The 16,212-nt window shown below is 35.9% G+C and overlaps 1 protein-coding gene across 1 annotated transcript; it reads right to left on the bottom strand.

Moving 5' to 3' along the window:
- Positions 1–627: 627 nt before the first annotated feature.
- On the bottom strand, positions 628–16,189 carry LOC121422900 (glutathione hydrolase-like YwrD proenzyme). Its single transcript, XM_041618139.1, has 9 exons — positions 16,023–16,189; positions 15,324–15,477; positions 12,812–12,965; positions 11,103–11,309; positions 9,101–9,341; positions 5,921–6,092; positions 4,959–5,121; positions 4,225–4,398; positions 628–1,373 (listed from the first exon to the last, which is right to left on the bottom strand). Exons 1-9 carry the CDS (start codon positions 16,126–16,128, stop codon positions 1,041–1,043), a joined length of 1,704 nt encoding a protein of 567 aa, XP_041474073.1. The 5' UTR covers positions 16,129–16,189; the 3' UTR covers positions 628–1,040.
- Between the last annotated feature and the right edge of the window lie 23 nt (positions 16,190–16,212).

The following is a 16,212-nucleotide window of genomic DNA, read 5'->3' on the forward strand; positions in this document are numbered from 1 at the left end:
TCATTTTGGGCGAATTATTGTTGGTTTTGGGGACGGCTGGTCATATTCTGTTAATTTAATTCCTTGAAAACTTTACGAGATGATTTTTTATTTCATAGTATTGTACACAGAATGAATAAAGTCACATTATGAATTTTGTCGAATTTGATTTGATTTAATTTGATTTATTGTTCTCTTCTCCATACATTTATTTAATTCGTTTACAAAAAAAAACATTTTTCATATCATAACAAACAAAATTGTTTATTGCTTCTGGCATGAATTATATATAAAGTATACTAAAATATCATTCAAAACACACACTCACCCTCACCCACCCTCACATACCCACAGTCTCATACACCCTCACACACTAGCACATACAATTCGACACAATCAAATTAATAATCCACTATACCAATTACAACATTTACAATTAGCAAAATAGGATTGTCATCACAAGGAGATTGCTTGAAAAAATGACAACAGATTCAAACTCATTCATTTAATGATTCGAATCATTGATACAGCAAAATGGGTACACTCTAAAAACACTGAGTAAATTTTTTACCCAATATTGAGTAAAAAGGGAACATGCATATTTGCTAGGTATTTTTTCAATTTCAATGCAACATTGCGTAAAATTTACCAAATATTGGGTATCTTTTTACCCAACAACATGCATGTACCACATTTACCCAATAATGTGTAAACCTTTTTTAGAATGTATATTTTAATATACGAAAACATCAGTTCATTATAATGAAGATGGAGATGATAATGAGGAAGTCGATGGTGACAATGGGGAAGAAAGCTATGGAGATGATGATGAAACATTGATACAGAAAATTTTGCTTCAAATATTCTCACACTAACATGGATTTAAACGTCTTGTCGAGAGGCTTTTTCTTGAGGATAGAGTCAAGGGTGTGAACAAGAGTGTGTGCATCATGCATCGATCGAGCATATATATGGAGCTTAATTCCACCATTATATAACTCTGCATATCTCTGCATTATGAACTGTTTAAACTTTCCTGAGGTGAACAGACAATTTTTTATCTACATTCCTACTGCCATGCCATCTCCTCTCGGGTCAGACCCCGCCCACAAAACCTGTGACCTTTCACCTTCCCCACAATGCATCTCGGCACTCCACCAATCTCCCTTTGTTATGACTTGACCACGCCCAAACATCTCCCTCTCGAATCCCGACATGGATTTGACCTTATGACCTTTTGACCGTAACGCATCAAAGGTCGAGGATGGGAACGATTCTTCCAGATGAACAAAATCTTGACCCATCTTGGCTTGCTGATCGATTCTGAGGCAAAGACGAGGGCTGTCTAACGCCAACTGAGGGTTCATGCCGAATTCTACCATGTTAAGAAGTACCTGCCAGTCAAACAACATAACCAAAGAAACAAATTATTCTCAAAATTTACAGTTCTTATAATCAATATTGTGCACTTTTGTTCCAAATATTCTTTTTATCATATCATAATCATAAGTCCCGATCAAACGTGGGATCCTATATTCGGAGTACAGTTCTATTATGAATGGGGCGATTCCACACTAGAACTTCAAAAATATCATAAATTTCAAGATGCTTTCAATAAGTCATAAATAGTGTAATATTTTACTATGATACCTAAATTTTATGAAAATTATGAGTTTTAACCAAAAGTGAAGACAGATATAGTTTTTTGGGGGGAGAACAATGGAATTTTAAATTTTCAATAATTTTGCTCATTGAATAGTCAAGTACAAATTCCGCCTGAAACAATTATTTGCAAAGCATGAGAAGATTGAAAATATTGCAGGTCAATAGAATAATATATCAATGATGGTTCCAAATAATATCTACAACATTTTCATGATCCATAATAGGGGCAGCCCTGATTTTTCCGAACCTATTTTTGGCAATGTCCCGTACGACACATGACAATGCAAAAGTTTTTCCTACAATTTTATTTTTGATGATGCAATTTCATAAAATCAGTTTCTCTTTGTTTGACCCATGGGTGATCGATTTATCCCATAAGGATCTAATTACTGCCCTTCATTTTTCAATTATTGTCCTATTAAAAGTTGTCCCGTACGACACACGCTGTGTCGTACGGGACATGTCCCGTACGACACACAATATAATAATGCATTTAATTGCAGGATTTGGATTCAGAAACCATAAAGAGTAGGCATATTTAAATTCATTTAATTGATTTAACATAAAGTGAACTGAAAAAGGACTTTGTTTACCTCCATAGAACATGAAATAGGTGATTCTAAACATTTTAATTGATTTCATGTAGGCTTTAATATTCTTTTGTGAATCCCTTCAGCTAAACTGGTGATTTTCACTGATCAGAGCAGGTTAATTTCTTTTCATTGAGCATGAAAAGAAAACTTTTATAATCATTTCAAACCTAGCCTAGAAGATTACTTCCTCTTGCATGCTAATGTGGAATTATTATAAGATGTATAAAAAATACATATCAATCATTATGATCATCTATTTGGACTTCCCTTGATGATCACTATTTTTTAAATACAGTATTGAAACTCCTTACTTTTTTCAAGTTGTAAAAAAAAATCTGGAAAATAAGACAAACCATATGGTTTCATGAAATGCAGATGGGTTTGAAAAAGTAGAACCGCATTTCTTTAGAAAAAAAATTGACTAAAAAAAGCAAAAAAAAGTGACAGTTGTGACATATATCATGTAGATATACATTTTATTAAAAAATGATAACATTTTAGCCCCATAATTTACACAAAGTTTCATTCATTCATTGTTTAGTGTTTGGAAATCATCAATTAATTCCCTAAAATATAACTTTACACAAAACCTGAAGTTTTTCAGCTCGTAAAATGCTGTGAACACTTGTACATTTCCCATCATGAAAAAAATAATAACATATTGTTCCCAATTGTATATATTGAGGTTACTTAATTGTATTGTCCTGAATGACTACCTATTAAAAGATTTTTCATAAATAAGCAAGAATTTAGGGGCAAAGCTCCTTCTGATTGATGAAAAGTTCATGTTTATTTATTCAGGCTGCCCAGTACAACACGCAAGTGCCTGTACAACACACGTGTCCCGTACGACACACAAGTGTCCCGTACGACACACAAGTGTCCCGTACGACACACAATTGTCCCGTACGACACATTATTTTGTTTATGATATATTGACAGAAATATTCACCTAATAGTGGTTTCTAACCTAATGAATGTCTTAGTTTGATAGGGTTATCATTACCATCAGCCAAATAATGTGATTGAAGAAGTCAAAGTGACATAAAGTAAGAAAGTTTGGCTTCAATTTAGAGATGTCCCGTACGACACATTTTGAATGTCCCGTACGCCACAATGTTCTCGAAAATTATAATTTCCTTTATTTATTCATGAATGTTTATTTTGCTTTCTTTTATAAATGTGTTTGTTCTTGGGTAATTGAGTGTCAATTTGAGTTCAGTTTCTATGAAATTTATCTGCCCAACTCACAGACTTTTGAGTACAAACTTGAGGTTTCTAAAAATGCCACTTTTTCTGCGTCCGTACGACACATTACTATTTTTAATCTGTATTATACAGGATGTGAATTCAAGTCATGTTAAGTCTTGGTTTTTCTTACACTCTGGTAGTAGTTGATGACCACCTATAGTTACTGGAATATTTTTTTGTTTTTTCTTGTCAAAAACTGTCAAATGTTCTCTAAATGTCCCGTACGACACGTATGGAATCACCCAATGGATTAATATTCCGGAGATATATATCTTATCACGACCCATACACAGCCAGAATTGTGGTGTTAACCGGTGTACATAGAGGACCACACCACTTATTTGACACCGGTGTTAAATTTGTGGTGTTAGTTTTACACCTATAGGTGTTATTAAAACACCTATGGTAGTTACATTTACACTCTTTGGTGTTATGTTCAATCTATAGGGTGTTATTTTAACACCACAGGGTGTGGTCCTCTATTAACACCAATTGGTGTCAGTTTTAACACCACAGTTTTTACAGTGTACGTAGGTTGTTTTGGTCGGGAGAGCCCAGTCGGAGGAAAGGTCGGAGTAGTGCCCATTTGGACAGAGTTACTCCGACAAAGATACTCCCTGGAAACAAGGAGGAGTATCTTGGTTGGAGGAAGGTCGGTGTAACTCTCTTCAGATGAGCGCTACTACTACGACCTTTCCTCCGATTGTCCCCTGGAGCAATATGCCCCTATCCTCACCTGTACTTGACCCTGTGGTTGCATGAATCCTCCCATGACACCAAAAGTTGCTAAAAGTTGATTATTATCCTCTGCACTGGTAATCATAGAAGGAATGGTTGTATGATAGGGGCGTTTACCTCCTGCTATACAGTTCAAATGTCCCTCCATTAAGCGGAAATTCATCCCTCGACACTGCATGACGCATTATTATAGGAAAAACAATTACAGGTATAATAATTAATACACCTTCTAGGATTTTGATGGACAGTTATGCTTTTGGTAAACATAATTGTGTGACAATATTATTAGCTTGAATTTGCTGGCTAAAGTTTGTTTGGGATAATTTTGAGTACAACCATTAACATGATTAATGTTCTTCAATGCATTATTTAAATATGGTCTATATATGATCGTAAGAAAGATAAGACCACCGGATACGTCGTGCCATGATAAATTAATGTCGTATGCATATCGTAGAATGGGAATAGACCTGTAAATATATAAGTATGGTACGCACATCGTTGGATGGGAATAATGAGACAAACCAATTAAATATATCGTACCAGATAAAGAAGGGTCTTCCACATATCCTAGGATGGATAAAGGACCATCGGATACGTCGTACCTGATAAATAAGGGTCGTACACATAATATATCGTAGGATAAGATTGGAATCCCAACATAAAATACCTTTGTAAATTAATTTTTATGTCGTACGCATATCGTAGGATAGAGAAATAAAGTACTCGTACCTGAAGTGCAAAGCCACAATCTTTGGGAATAAGGCCTGTTCCGAAGCGTAAGAAATTACTATTGATGAACGAGCAAGCATTGCCGTCATTGTCTACCACGGACAAGTAAACTGTATCCCCACTGATAAGATAAGGATTTCCTTGAGTTACCAGACTACTGGCCCTGTATAAGGCACAGTACAAAATAAGTAAATTTTATTATCATCCAAATAATTCAGTTATTTCAAGCATAGATTCTATGTCTGTCTAATTTCATTCAAAAACCTTGTAATTGCCCAAATTAGAAGAATTTCTGGTGTCATTTCCTCTCGATCAATTATCATTAACATATAATAATAATATTATTAGTTATATGAAAACGACTTTTATCTCTCTTTTAAAAACATATGTAGTTGAGTGGTTAAGAGAAGTTTACCGTGATGTATAGGTTATAAATAAAAAAGGTAGATATTGTGTAAAGTTCAGTGGAAATCTATCAACGAACAGCAAATATGTATTACTATTTTTAGCTGTAATTTGTCAACGACACACGTGAGCAGAACGTCCGTTATGCCATAATTTACCTATCACCCCAAAGCAATAATAAGTCGCCAAAAATGATTTTTGATCATTTCAGTGATCTTGAAATGGCACGTCCTAAGATTTAAAATGAAAGATGTTTTTCTTTAACGGGTAAAATCTGCCAAAATCTAAATATTCTTTATTTCATACAATAAAATACAATAAAGATCCACATCAACGTCTCTCTCGTTTGCCTTTGTTTTCTGTATCGATCAAAACCAACTTCGTTAGGTTGACCTGCCCTGTAAATACTATTTGAAATGTAATTAATTTATCATTCTACATCCTATGATGAAAATGCTTGTTTTACTTTTTTCTATATTGATCAAAATAAATTCTTATGTATTGTTAAAAAAGCTCTTTAACTATAAGAAACTGTAGCGGCCTACATATGCCCCTACCTCTTTGGGTCCAGGAGATTTCGCCGGCTGGAAGCATATGTCTTTGAGATTAACTCTTTAGTTGGCACTCTCTCCTTATAAGGATCTGCACAAAACTCTAAGCTGTCAGCAAAACTAAGTTTTAATGCTTCGATTATGTGATGAAGGTACTCTGGACTGCCGTGCCCCATTTCTGGAATAAACGTTACGAGGAAACGAAAATTTATATTTAAGAAAAAAAATATCAAAAACTGTATCAACAAATTTGATTATTTCCGTCTTAAAAAGAAAATCAAATCAAAATAAAAAATATTGACTAGTTTAAAGTCCATGAATGTAAATAGAAAGGTACAGCAAAATATAAGTAAAATAAAGCGAAATAAACAAGAAAGTAACAAAGAAGTATATGTGAATACAAAAATATGAATAAAAGTAACTTTAAGCGAAAAGGAAACTGAATGGATTGCAGAATAAAAAAAATGGATACGTTATATCCCATACATTTAAGGGAGTAAGTAATGTTGGTTGCTAATTTTATTGTCTGAATGAAGTATTTTTAATGTTGCAAAGTAAAATAAGTGCAAAGCACAACCAAATGTAATGTCAAAGTAAAAAAAGTAAAAGTGAATATAAAGTTAAAACTTTCCATTTACATCCTTGTTTTGCCATTTTTATGCAAATAGAGTACCGAAGTGTGACGTCACTGTCATGACAACAAACCGTCTGCTTCTAAACAGAGTCGCAGCTGACGATCGTCTATATATACACATTTGTATTGGCAAAAATAACCATTATTCTGAGGATGCAAGCGATGAAATCCCGTTAGGGCGATTCCACACTAGAACTTCAAAAATATCATAAATTTCAAGATGCTTTCAATAAGTCATAAATAGTGTAATATTTTACTATGATACCTAAATTTTATGAAAATTATGAGTTTTAACCAAAAGTGAAGACAGATATAGTTTTTTGGGGGGAGAACAATGGAATTTTAAATTTTCAATAATTTTGCTCATTGAATAGTCAAGTACAAATTCCGCCTGAAACAATTATTTGCAAAGCATGAGAAGATTGAAAATATTGCAGGTCAATAGAATAATATATCAATGATGGTTCCAAATAATATCTACAACATTTTCATGATCCATAATAGGGGCAGCCCTGATTTTTCCGAACCTATTTTTGGCAATGTCCCGTACGACACATGACAATGCAAAAGTTTTTCCTACAATTTTATTTTTGATGATGCAATTTCATAAAATCAGTTTCTCTTTGTTTGACCCATGGGTGATCGATTTATCCCATAAGGATCTAATTACTGCCCTTCATTTTTCAATTATTGTCCTATTAAAAGTTGTCCCGTACGACACACGCTGTGTCGTACGGGACATGTCCCGTACGACACACAATATAATAATGCATTTAATTGCAGGATTTGGATTCAGAAACCATAAAGAGTAGGCATATTTAAATTCATTTAATTGATTTAACATAAAGTGAACTGAAAAAGGACTTTGTTTACCTCCATAGAACATGAAATAGGTGATTCTAAACATTTTAATTGATTTCATGTAGGCTTTAATATTCTTTTGTGAATCCCTTCAGCTAAACTGGTGATTTTCACTGATCAGAGCAGGTTAATTTCTTTTCATTGAGCATGAAAAGAAAACTTTTATAATCATTTCAAACCTAGCCTAGAAGATTACTTCCTCTTGCATGCTAATGTGGAATTATTATAAGATGTATAAAAAATACATATCAATCATTATGATCATCTATTTGGACTTCCCTTGATGATCACTATTTTTTAAATACAGTATTGAAACTCCTTACTTTTTTCAAGTTGTAAAAAAAATCTGGAAAATAAGACAAACCATATGGTTTCATGAAATGCAGATGGGTTTGAAAAAGTAGAACCGCATTTCTTTAGAAAAAAAATTGACTAAAAAAAGCAAAAAAGTGACAGTTGTGACATATATCATGTAGATATACATTTTATTAAAAAATGATAACATTTTAGCCCCATAATTTACACAAAGTTTCATTCATTCATTGTTTAGTGTTTGGAAATCATCAATTAATTCCCTAAAATATAACTTCACACAAAACCTGAAGTTTTTCAGCTCGTAAAATGCTGTGAACACTTGTACATTTCCCATCATGAAAAAAATCATAACATATTGTTCCCAATTGTATATATTGAGGTTACTTAATTGTATTGTCCTGAATGACTACCTATTAAAAGATTTTTCATAAATAAGCAAGAATTTAGGGGCAAAGCTCCTTCTGATTGATGAAAAGTTCATGTTTATTTATTCAGGCTGCCCAGTACAACACGCAAGTGCCTGTACAACACACGTGTCCCGTACGACACACAAGTGTCCCGTACGACACACAAGTGTCCTGTACGACACACAATTGTCCCGTACGACACATTATTTTGTTTATGATATATTGACAGAAATATTCACCTAATAGTGGTTTCTAACCTAATGAATGTCTTAGTTTGATAGGGTTATCATTACCATCAGCCAAATAATGTGATTGAAGAAGTCAAAGTGACATAAAGTAAGAAAGTTTGGCTTCAATTTAGAGATGTCCCGTACGACACATTTTGAATGTCCCGTACGCCACAATGTTCTCGAAAATTATAATTTCCTTTATTTATTCATGAATGTTTATTTTGCTTTCTTTTATAAATGTGTTTGTTCTTGGGTAATTGAGTGTCAATTTGAGTTCAGTTTCTATGAAATTTATCTGCCCAACTCACAGACTTTTGAGTACAAACTTGAGGTTTCTAAAAATGCCACTTTTTCTGCGTCCGTACGACACATTACTATTTTTAATCTGTATTATACAGGATGTGAATTCAAGTCATGTTAAGTCTTGGTTTTTCTTACACTCTGGTAGTAGTTGATGACCACCTATAGTTACTGGAATATTTTTTTGTTTTTTCTTGTCAAAAACTGTCAAATGTTCTCTAAATGTCCCGTACGACACGTATGGAATCACCCGTTAGCAGGTAGTTTCTCCTTTATCATTTATATGAGAATCATGCTCCGGGTTCGTTTGTTTAGAACCATGACAACTGACGTCATCACTTCAGTACTCTATTGGTTATGATATGACACTTGCAAATTAATATAAAATGAGGTTAAATACAACTTTTGCGAATTTCCAATGACATATCGGTATTTGTACCTTTCAGATAAAAATCCTCAAGAATATTGAGAGCCATAAGGGTGGTTATTCCCTGGCCGTTCGGTGGAAGCTCCCAGACACGTACTCCATGATAACTCGTATTGATTGGATCTTCAAAGGTTGACCTGTGACCTTTAAGGTCGGCCAATGAGAGTCTGCCGCCATTAGACTGGATGATATCAACTATGGCCTCTGCTACAGGACCTTCGTAGAAACCTCTCTTACCACGGGCAGCAAGGGTCTGAATGAAGATTGTTCGATATAGTAAAGAATAGTATTTATTTTCCGTATAAAAAACACAAAAAAGCAAAACGGATGGAAAGCCCATTTTCAGTTTAGTCGACATGACTACACTGTTCTTCCATGGGGTCCATATACAATACAAAGTAAAAAGTAAACACATATGAAAGAGCATAACATATAAGGTAAATCAAACAGAATTGGCGGGTGTGATTTCGTCAACAAGAGTCTTTTAAGAGCACTTACCAATTTGTTAGGCATGTCGTCATTCTCTGACACTTTATTCAATGGTTTCTAAAGGATATTGTATGGCTATATATGATTAGTATATGAAACCATTTTGAATATAGCAAATGCATCCAAATCGACTCATGTTTGCAGTTTGAAATAGTATTTGTTCGATTTTTTTCATGATTTAACATTATTATGCTATGGGGGAACCAGATCCTTTGAAAGTGCACGAATGCAAAAAAGGGAAGTATTTCACTTTTTCACAAATTTAGTTGTATGGCCAATTCCTTTCTTTCAATAATTTTCATCGTCCCTATGTCTAAGTTTCTTTCATTCGCAAATGAGATACTTTACATAAGCTTTCAACTAACTGCCTTTCTAGAAAACTGCAACAAGTGCAAAGTTATAGAAGTAACCCCTTAAAATGACACAGGGGTCGCCCCTCCACTCTATATCATCGTTCTTAATTCAATTACTCATTAATAAAGAAGTATGTAATGTCGCACTTTTTACCACAGAAATGATTTAATTTAACACCTTTTATGGGGGTGCAATTATATGGCAGCCAAAGGTTGACCATCAAATGACAGGCTCAAGTCAGATATAGAATAACCAGTAATCATGTTCAGTCAGACCACCCGTTTCATAAAGCTGTTCGTTCGATAAGAGCGACTTTAAGAACGACTGGTGATCCTTTCTTACGCGCTAAACCATCACCAATGAATATACCATTTACCACAAGAAAGGATCACCAGTCGTTCTTAAAGTCGCTCTTAACTTACGAACAGCTGTATGAAACACATACCGTAGGGGTTTAATCTGTTAAGAAGATATACAAGAAGACAAATACAAATGAATGCCTTTGTGTGATTGGACGAGGGTTGGCGAGGGTGTGTGGGTGGAGTTTGAGTTTCTATGTGGTCTACCAATCACCTTGTTGACATGTGAACTAAGCCCAGAGAATAGTATTAGAAACTTCTCTGTTATGCTGCTGCATCTATGTTTTCAATCATTCAGTGTGAATCATCGAGAGATCTAAAGTAGATGTGAGTGTACTCTCCAGGTGCGGCAAAACCGTTCCAAAACGTGTTCCAAAACCGTTTACAAAAACGTAAAAATTACCATATTATGGTGATTTTTTTTTGCATAGTCAGCCCCCCCCCCCATTTTGAATACCATTCCGCGGCCGCTGCTCTCTGCATGCAAAAGAATCTCATGCCCATCAGACTGATACTAGAGACCAATGCATTTGGATTGAATGTCCCACTCGGGGCTGAACTCATTTCAATTCCACAAAGAGGTATAATCCACCCTCTAAAAGAGATCGTCCCACTCCTAGAGTATTTGATTAGGGACCGAATTGGTGGTTTGTACTTACGGAGAAGGCTCTATTGTTATTACTATGAGGATGACAGTGGTGGTAATTTAAATCATTTGCATTGCACCATGACAAATAATAATATAATAATGATGATAATAATAATTATCATTATTATTATCATTATTATTCATTACTATTGATTATTATTACCTTGAATGTTTTAGCCAATAGTGGCATTCGCATTATATCTCCTGTCCTTGGAGGTCGTTTCCCCCGGAGCATAGTGTGGCCATGGGGGTTGCTCTCTCTCTGCAGTGAATCGACTCCCTCTTTCCAGTGATTGGCAGAGATAGGGTGCACTGCAAACCCTCCTTCGGCAAGTGAAATGGCAGGTTGCAGTATTTGTTGTAAAGTGAGCTGCAGAGAGGGTGACGTGGTTGATATTAATCACTTCTATACTGGAGATTTACTCATGTGACACCAAAGAGGTTGTACTTAAACTTAATGAAAGGCAGGCGGAGCCCATGGCCCTGGTCAGGGGCGGATCCAGCTTTCGCCAATAGGGGGGGGGGGCGAAAAATATTTTTCATCAAATTTTTTCTCGATTGGCCGCTATAATCTGATTTTTTGTTGTTGGTTTTTTAGGGGGTAGTCCTAACTAAAGACTTAAGTTTTAATTATATGTTAGTTTTTATTGTTATAAACAAGATAAGGTATCTTATGTGGTCTTAATATATAATGCGAGCGCGAAGCGCGATCTAAAATTCTTTGATATTTTATGTCCTTAGAACTGAAGATTCTGAGGAGTTTTTATAATCATGAACAAAGATAAGTATCCAACTAAACAATGCGAGCGCGAAGCGCGAGCCGAAATTTTATTATAGTAACGTGAAAAGGGACTCAATTAGGACTGTTTTAGTGATTAATGAAGAGGATATAAGTATCACCAATTAAACAATGAGAGTGCGAAGCGCGAGCTCAAAATTTTTGATATTCCGACCTGAAAACTCGACAGTCTAAGCGTCTTTTATTTAAATAAAGAACAAGCTGTGTGTCTCAAACAATGCGAGCACGAAGCACGAGCTTAATTTTTTAATATACTGACATGATAAAGGAGCATTTTGACGAATTTTTGAAAGAATTTCCAAAGAGGATAGGTATCTCACAAATCAAACAATGCGAGCGCACAACGCGAGCAAAAATTTTGATATAACGATTTGTGTAAATCAAACAAAATAATGAAAGTTTGATACGCGAGCTAAAATATTGTGTGCAAATTGCTTTCAGAACTTGATATATAAAGTGTCATTTAATCCTCTTGAATGGGATTCATTACACAGGCAATGCGAGCGCGAAGCGCGAGCGAAATCTTTGTCTTTTTTCCAATTCTTCCCCTCACCTTTTTCTTGTTTCCTTTCGGGTTCGGGCCGGCCATTACGAGGCCATAAATTACACATCATGGGTATAATACCTCTTTCTTACTTTTCTTTCTGTTTTTCGTAGTTTCTATCAAGATAAAGAGCACACTTTTTTTCTGCAGGTTGTCAAAAAATAGGGGGGGCGGGGCCGGCTCGGCCCCTCCTGGATCCGCGCCTGCTGGTTAGCGGGGGCGCTGGGGTGGGAGGGAGGAGGGAGAATGGTCACCGGCAAACCGAGGAAATCGAGAGACAATACAAAAAAATAGGTCATATAGATAATGATCTCAGCGTACGTGCTGAAAAAAAAAGTAACCGAAACAAGAAATATTGTTCAAAATTAAATCACCTAAAAATTATGATAATGGTAATAATAACAAAGATGATAACAATAAAAATAATAAAAACATCAACAACAACAAAAATTATAACAATAAAGATGATATAATAAACATTCTATATTTGGGACTTTACATAATATAGAGTATAGAGTTAAATCCCTACCTTCTTTGAGCCGAATGTCTGGATAGTATCTACCCATCCAGCGGCTGCCCCCGGAACAGTGACATGAAGACCATGGTATCGAGGAGGACGGTTAGTATCACTGAAACCAAGATTAGTATAAGTCTCAAGAGATACATCTATCGCACTTCTCCCACTGTAAGAGGTGAGGAAATAATGAAAACAATGCACAAACATTAAGATTATCAATTCAAAGTTAGGTTTTTATTTGATTTTATAATGTAGTGGTATATTATACGGGAGGAACTTGTGAGAGTGTTTATGATGTCAAGGGTTAAACCCTTTACCCCCCCCCCCAGTTCCGCCACTGGTCTGTTGCAACTACAACTGAGTGATGACAAGAAGAGAATCACAAAGACTTTTCATGTTTATTCTGATATTTGTTAATCTTGTTCATAGTGAAAATCGTATATGTCAGCACAGTACACCTATAGTTTTTATCTTTAAACTAATTTATATTTGATTAATTTGAATTAATTCAGATTTCCAAAAAACAAATTTGAGGAGTTTATATATCTATATCAAAGAGCGATTTCACTCATTCTCCGTCTTTATTTTGACCTTAGGCCTATTTCTTTCGGCTACTAATATTTCATGATAAAAAGAAATGAAAATGTATAATTCCAAAGATCAAGGTCCATAAAATAGCTATTTTAAAAATTCATATGTAAATGTTCACAGAGAAGAAAGTAAATATTGACTAAATGTCAAGATAATTGGTCATGATCTTGCGTATTGCTAAAGGTCATATATGTAATCACATACACTCTATTCTGCTACACACCATGTACACAAGGCAAAAATTTGTATGCCCTATATCGGGGCTAAAACAAGTTATGTTTTAGCATGGATCTACTAAGCCAAGGTTTTAGAGCCATACACTTTGAGCCCAGTGGCCACTTCCATTGATGAGTGGATATACCATGCGTGTCAAAAGAAACACGTAAAAGGATCTCTTTTTGGCAACGAAGAGTGGGCAAGTTACATACGTAACGTAATAAGGGTGTCAAAAACACTATGGCCCGAATTCACAAAGGTGGTTTCTGCAGAAACCATGGTTTCAAACGAAACCACCTTTGTGAATTCGGGCCTATATGTAAAATGCTTTATAAAGGAATGTACGTTTGCCCTAACACAGCGTCCGTGATCATGTCCGTGACATAACAATTAAAACATCACTTTACTGGTTTAGGGGATGGATTTAAGGGAATACTTGTCAAGGGTACAGTATCGAAATTAGGAAAGGTGTATGAAGAAAATTCTGGCAACCCAGTTCAAACAAATTAATTACGAATGATAAAATAGTCAGCGTATGTTAACCAATACTGTATTTACATGTATCATATACATCCCCATCGTCTACATTTTTTTAAACAAGTGCACAACCAATAGTGCGGAAAGCATTTCCATTTATTTGAATGAAGGATAAAAGAGCATTGTCGATGAAATGCCTTGCTAGCGGGCAAAGGTGCCACCCGGGGGGCGTCAAATATATTGCTGTACATTCGCGGGGGGGGGGGGCAAATCATTTCCTCCTAAATTACCTTTTCTCTGTGTGCAAAATAACCCCCTAAACAAGTTTTTCGAAAGCGTTATATAGTCATTTTGGCCACTAAACAAGTCGCCAGATTGTGACCCTGGGGAAAAGCTAGGGGGGGGGGAACATACCCTAAATATCTTTGACCCTGCGATTGACCATTGACTGGTCTTTCAAAACTACCCCTATTTTGAAAATTGGTGTTTTTGACACCCTTAACAAGTGCACGCGCGGCCCGCGTTCATAAACTGAAAAAAAAACCTTTAAACGCATTTGTTTGATCACGCGTGTGAACAGCAATATGATTTGACTGCCCCCCCCCCCGGTTGCCACGGCCGGAGATCGATCAACGGAAATTCCATGTGTGTGCATGTCTAAATGCACCCACACGCACACAAGTAATACACCCACATCTTCACGCACCCTCTCACACGATAAAACACATGCTCATATAATCGAAAGATATCTTCGTTGTACACAGTGGCGTACCTTGGGTCACAGCATGGGTGGGGGGGGGGGCACCGACTAAATTTTAGTGACTTAGTGGGCGCAACCATCTTTTGAATACGGGATATTTAGTACAAAACAAACAATACGAGCACCAGGAATGATGAACACATAGGCCCTAAGAAAAAATGTTCCTTAAAATTATGCAAAATTATTTTGTAATATATATGGTATAAATAAAAAATGATATAAAGTAATACAACATAATATTCATTAATTTCTTTCCCTAATTACGTTTTTCTTTCTTTCTCCCTCTTAATTTTTCGCCCTTTTTTGCCAGTCGTAGTTACGCCACTGGCTGTTCATGATACAATGACAAAGGTCAATGCAGATGAAATATTTCACCAGATGACACGGGTTCCGTTGCGGGCTTCGGAAACATAAAAATATCCTCACCCACAGAAACACACTCCCACACACGCACAAACTAGGGCACATGGAGCACTATACCTGCCATTAATTCCTTTAACAGTATTTGAGCTAGCATCATAGAAGAGGGCGAAGCAGTCCCCTCCTATTCCCGTGGAGGCTGGGTCGGTAACGTTGAGGACCGCTGCCATGGCAACGGCAGCATCCGCGGCGTTCCCTCCAGCTTCCAAAATGTCTGAAGAACATGACAAATAAAATAAGTGATTGAGGAGCTTTCATATATCTCAAAAAGAGATAAAAACAGATTGGGATCGGCTATATTTTCTGGCATATTATTGTATCATGCAGATCATAATTTATTTTTATACAGTATTTCCCATCCGAAACAAATTATAAAGATAATTTCAGGAAAGGAAAATGGCTAAACAGAACAATGTCAATTTGATAAAATCTTGTATAATGGAATTAGCAAGGGTTAAACTTGCAGCTGGCCACGCAGCTGCCATTTGCACCAGAGCATTCAATTTCAATTTAAACAAAAATGTGCTCTCGCAACCAGCTCGGTCGCTTTGTCCACTCGTGTATATGAACTCCAACTTGTGTATACCTCCGGCCTTCTGGGGGGATAAGCATGGTCTAAGGATGCCCTATACAGACCCCCCCCCCCTCTCAAAAACTTGAATAAAGAGGTAAATAAACGATGTGTACATTTGCTTGATGATGGGCTGACATACGATACATAGGCATACAAAGTCATGCATGAACTTGAAGTGAACTCACCAACTCCTGATTTGGAAGCCATTGGTTGACTAGACGCAACACATCCACGGGTAGCGAGAACTGGCGACCGTCTGGAATTAAAGTTCATGTATTGCTCTGCTTCCATATTTCTACGTCTATATAGGTAACCCTCTCAAAGTAGAAATATCATGCCTTATATAGCAAACTAGTAGTATATACAAACCAATAA

This window comes from Lytechinus variegatus, chromosome 10 (genome assembly GCF_018143015.1).
Source record: "Lytechinus variegatus isolate NC3 chromosome 10, Lvar_3.0, whole genome shotgun sequence".
Taxonomy (NCBI): Eukaryota; Metazoa; Echinodermata; class Echinoidea; order Temnopleuroida; family Toxopneustidae; genus Lytechinus; species Lytechinus variegatus.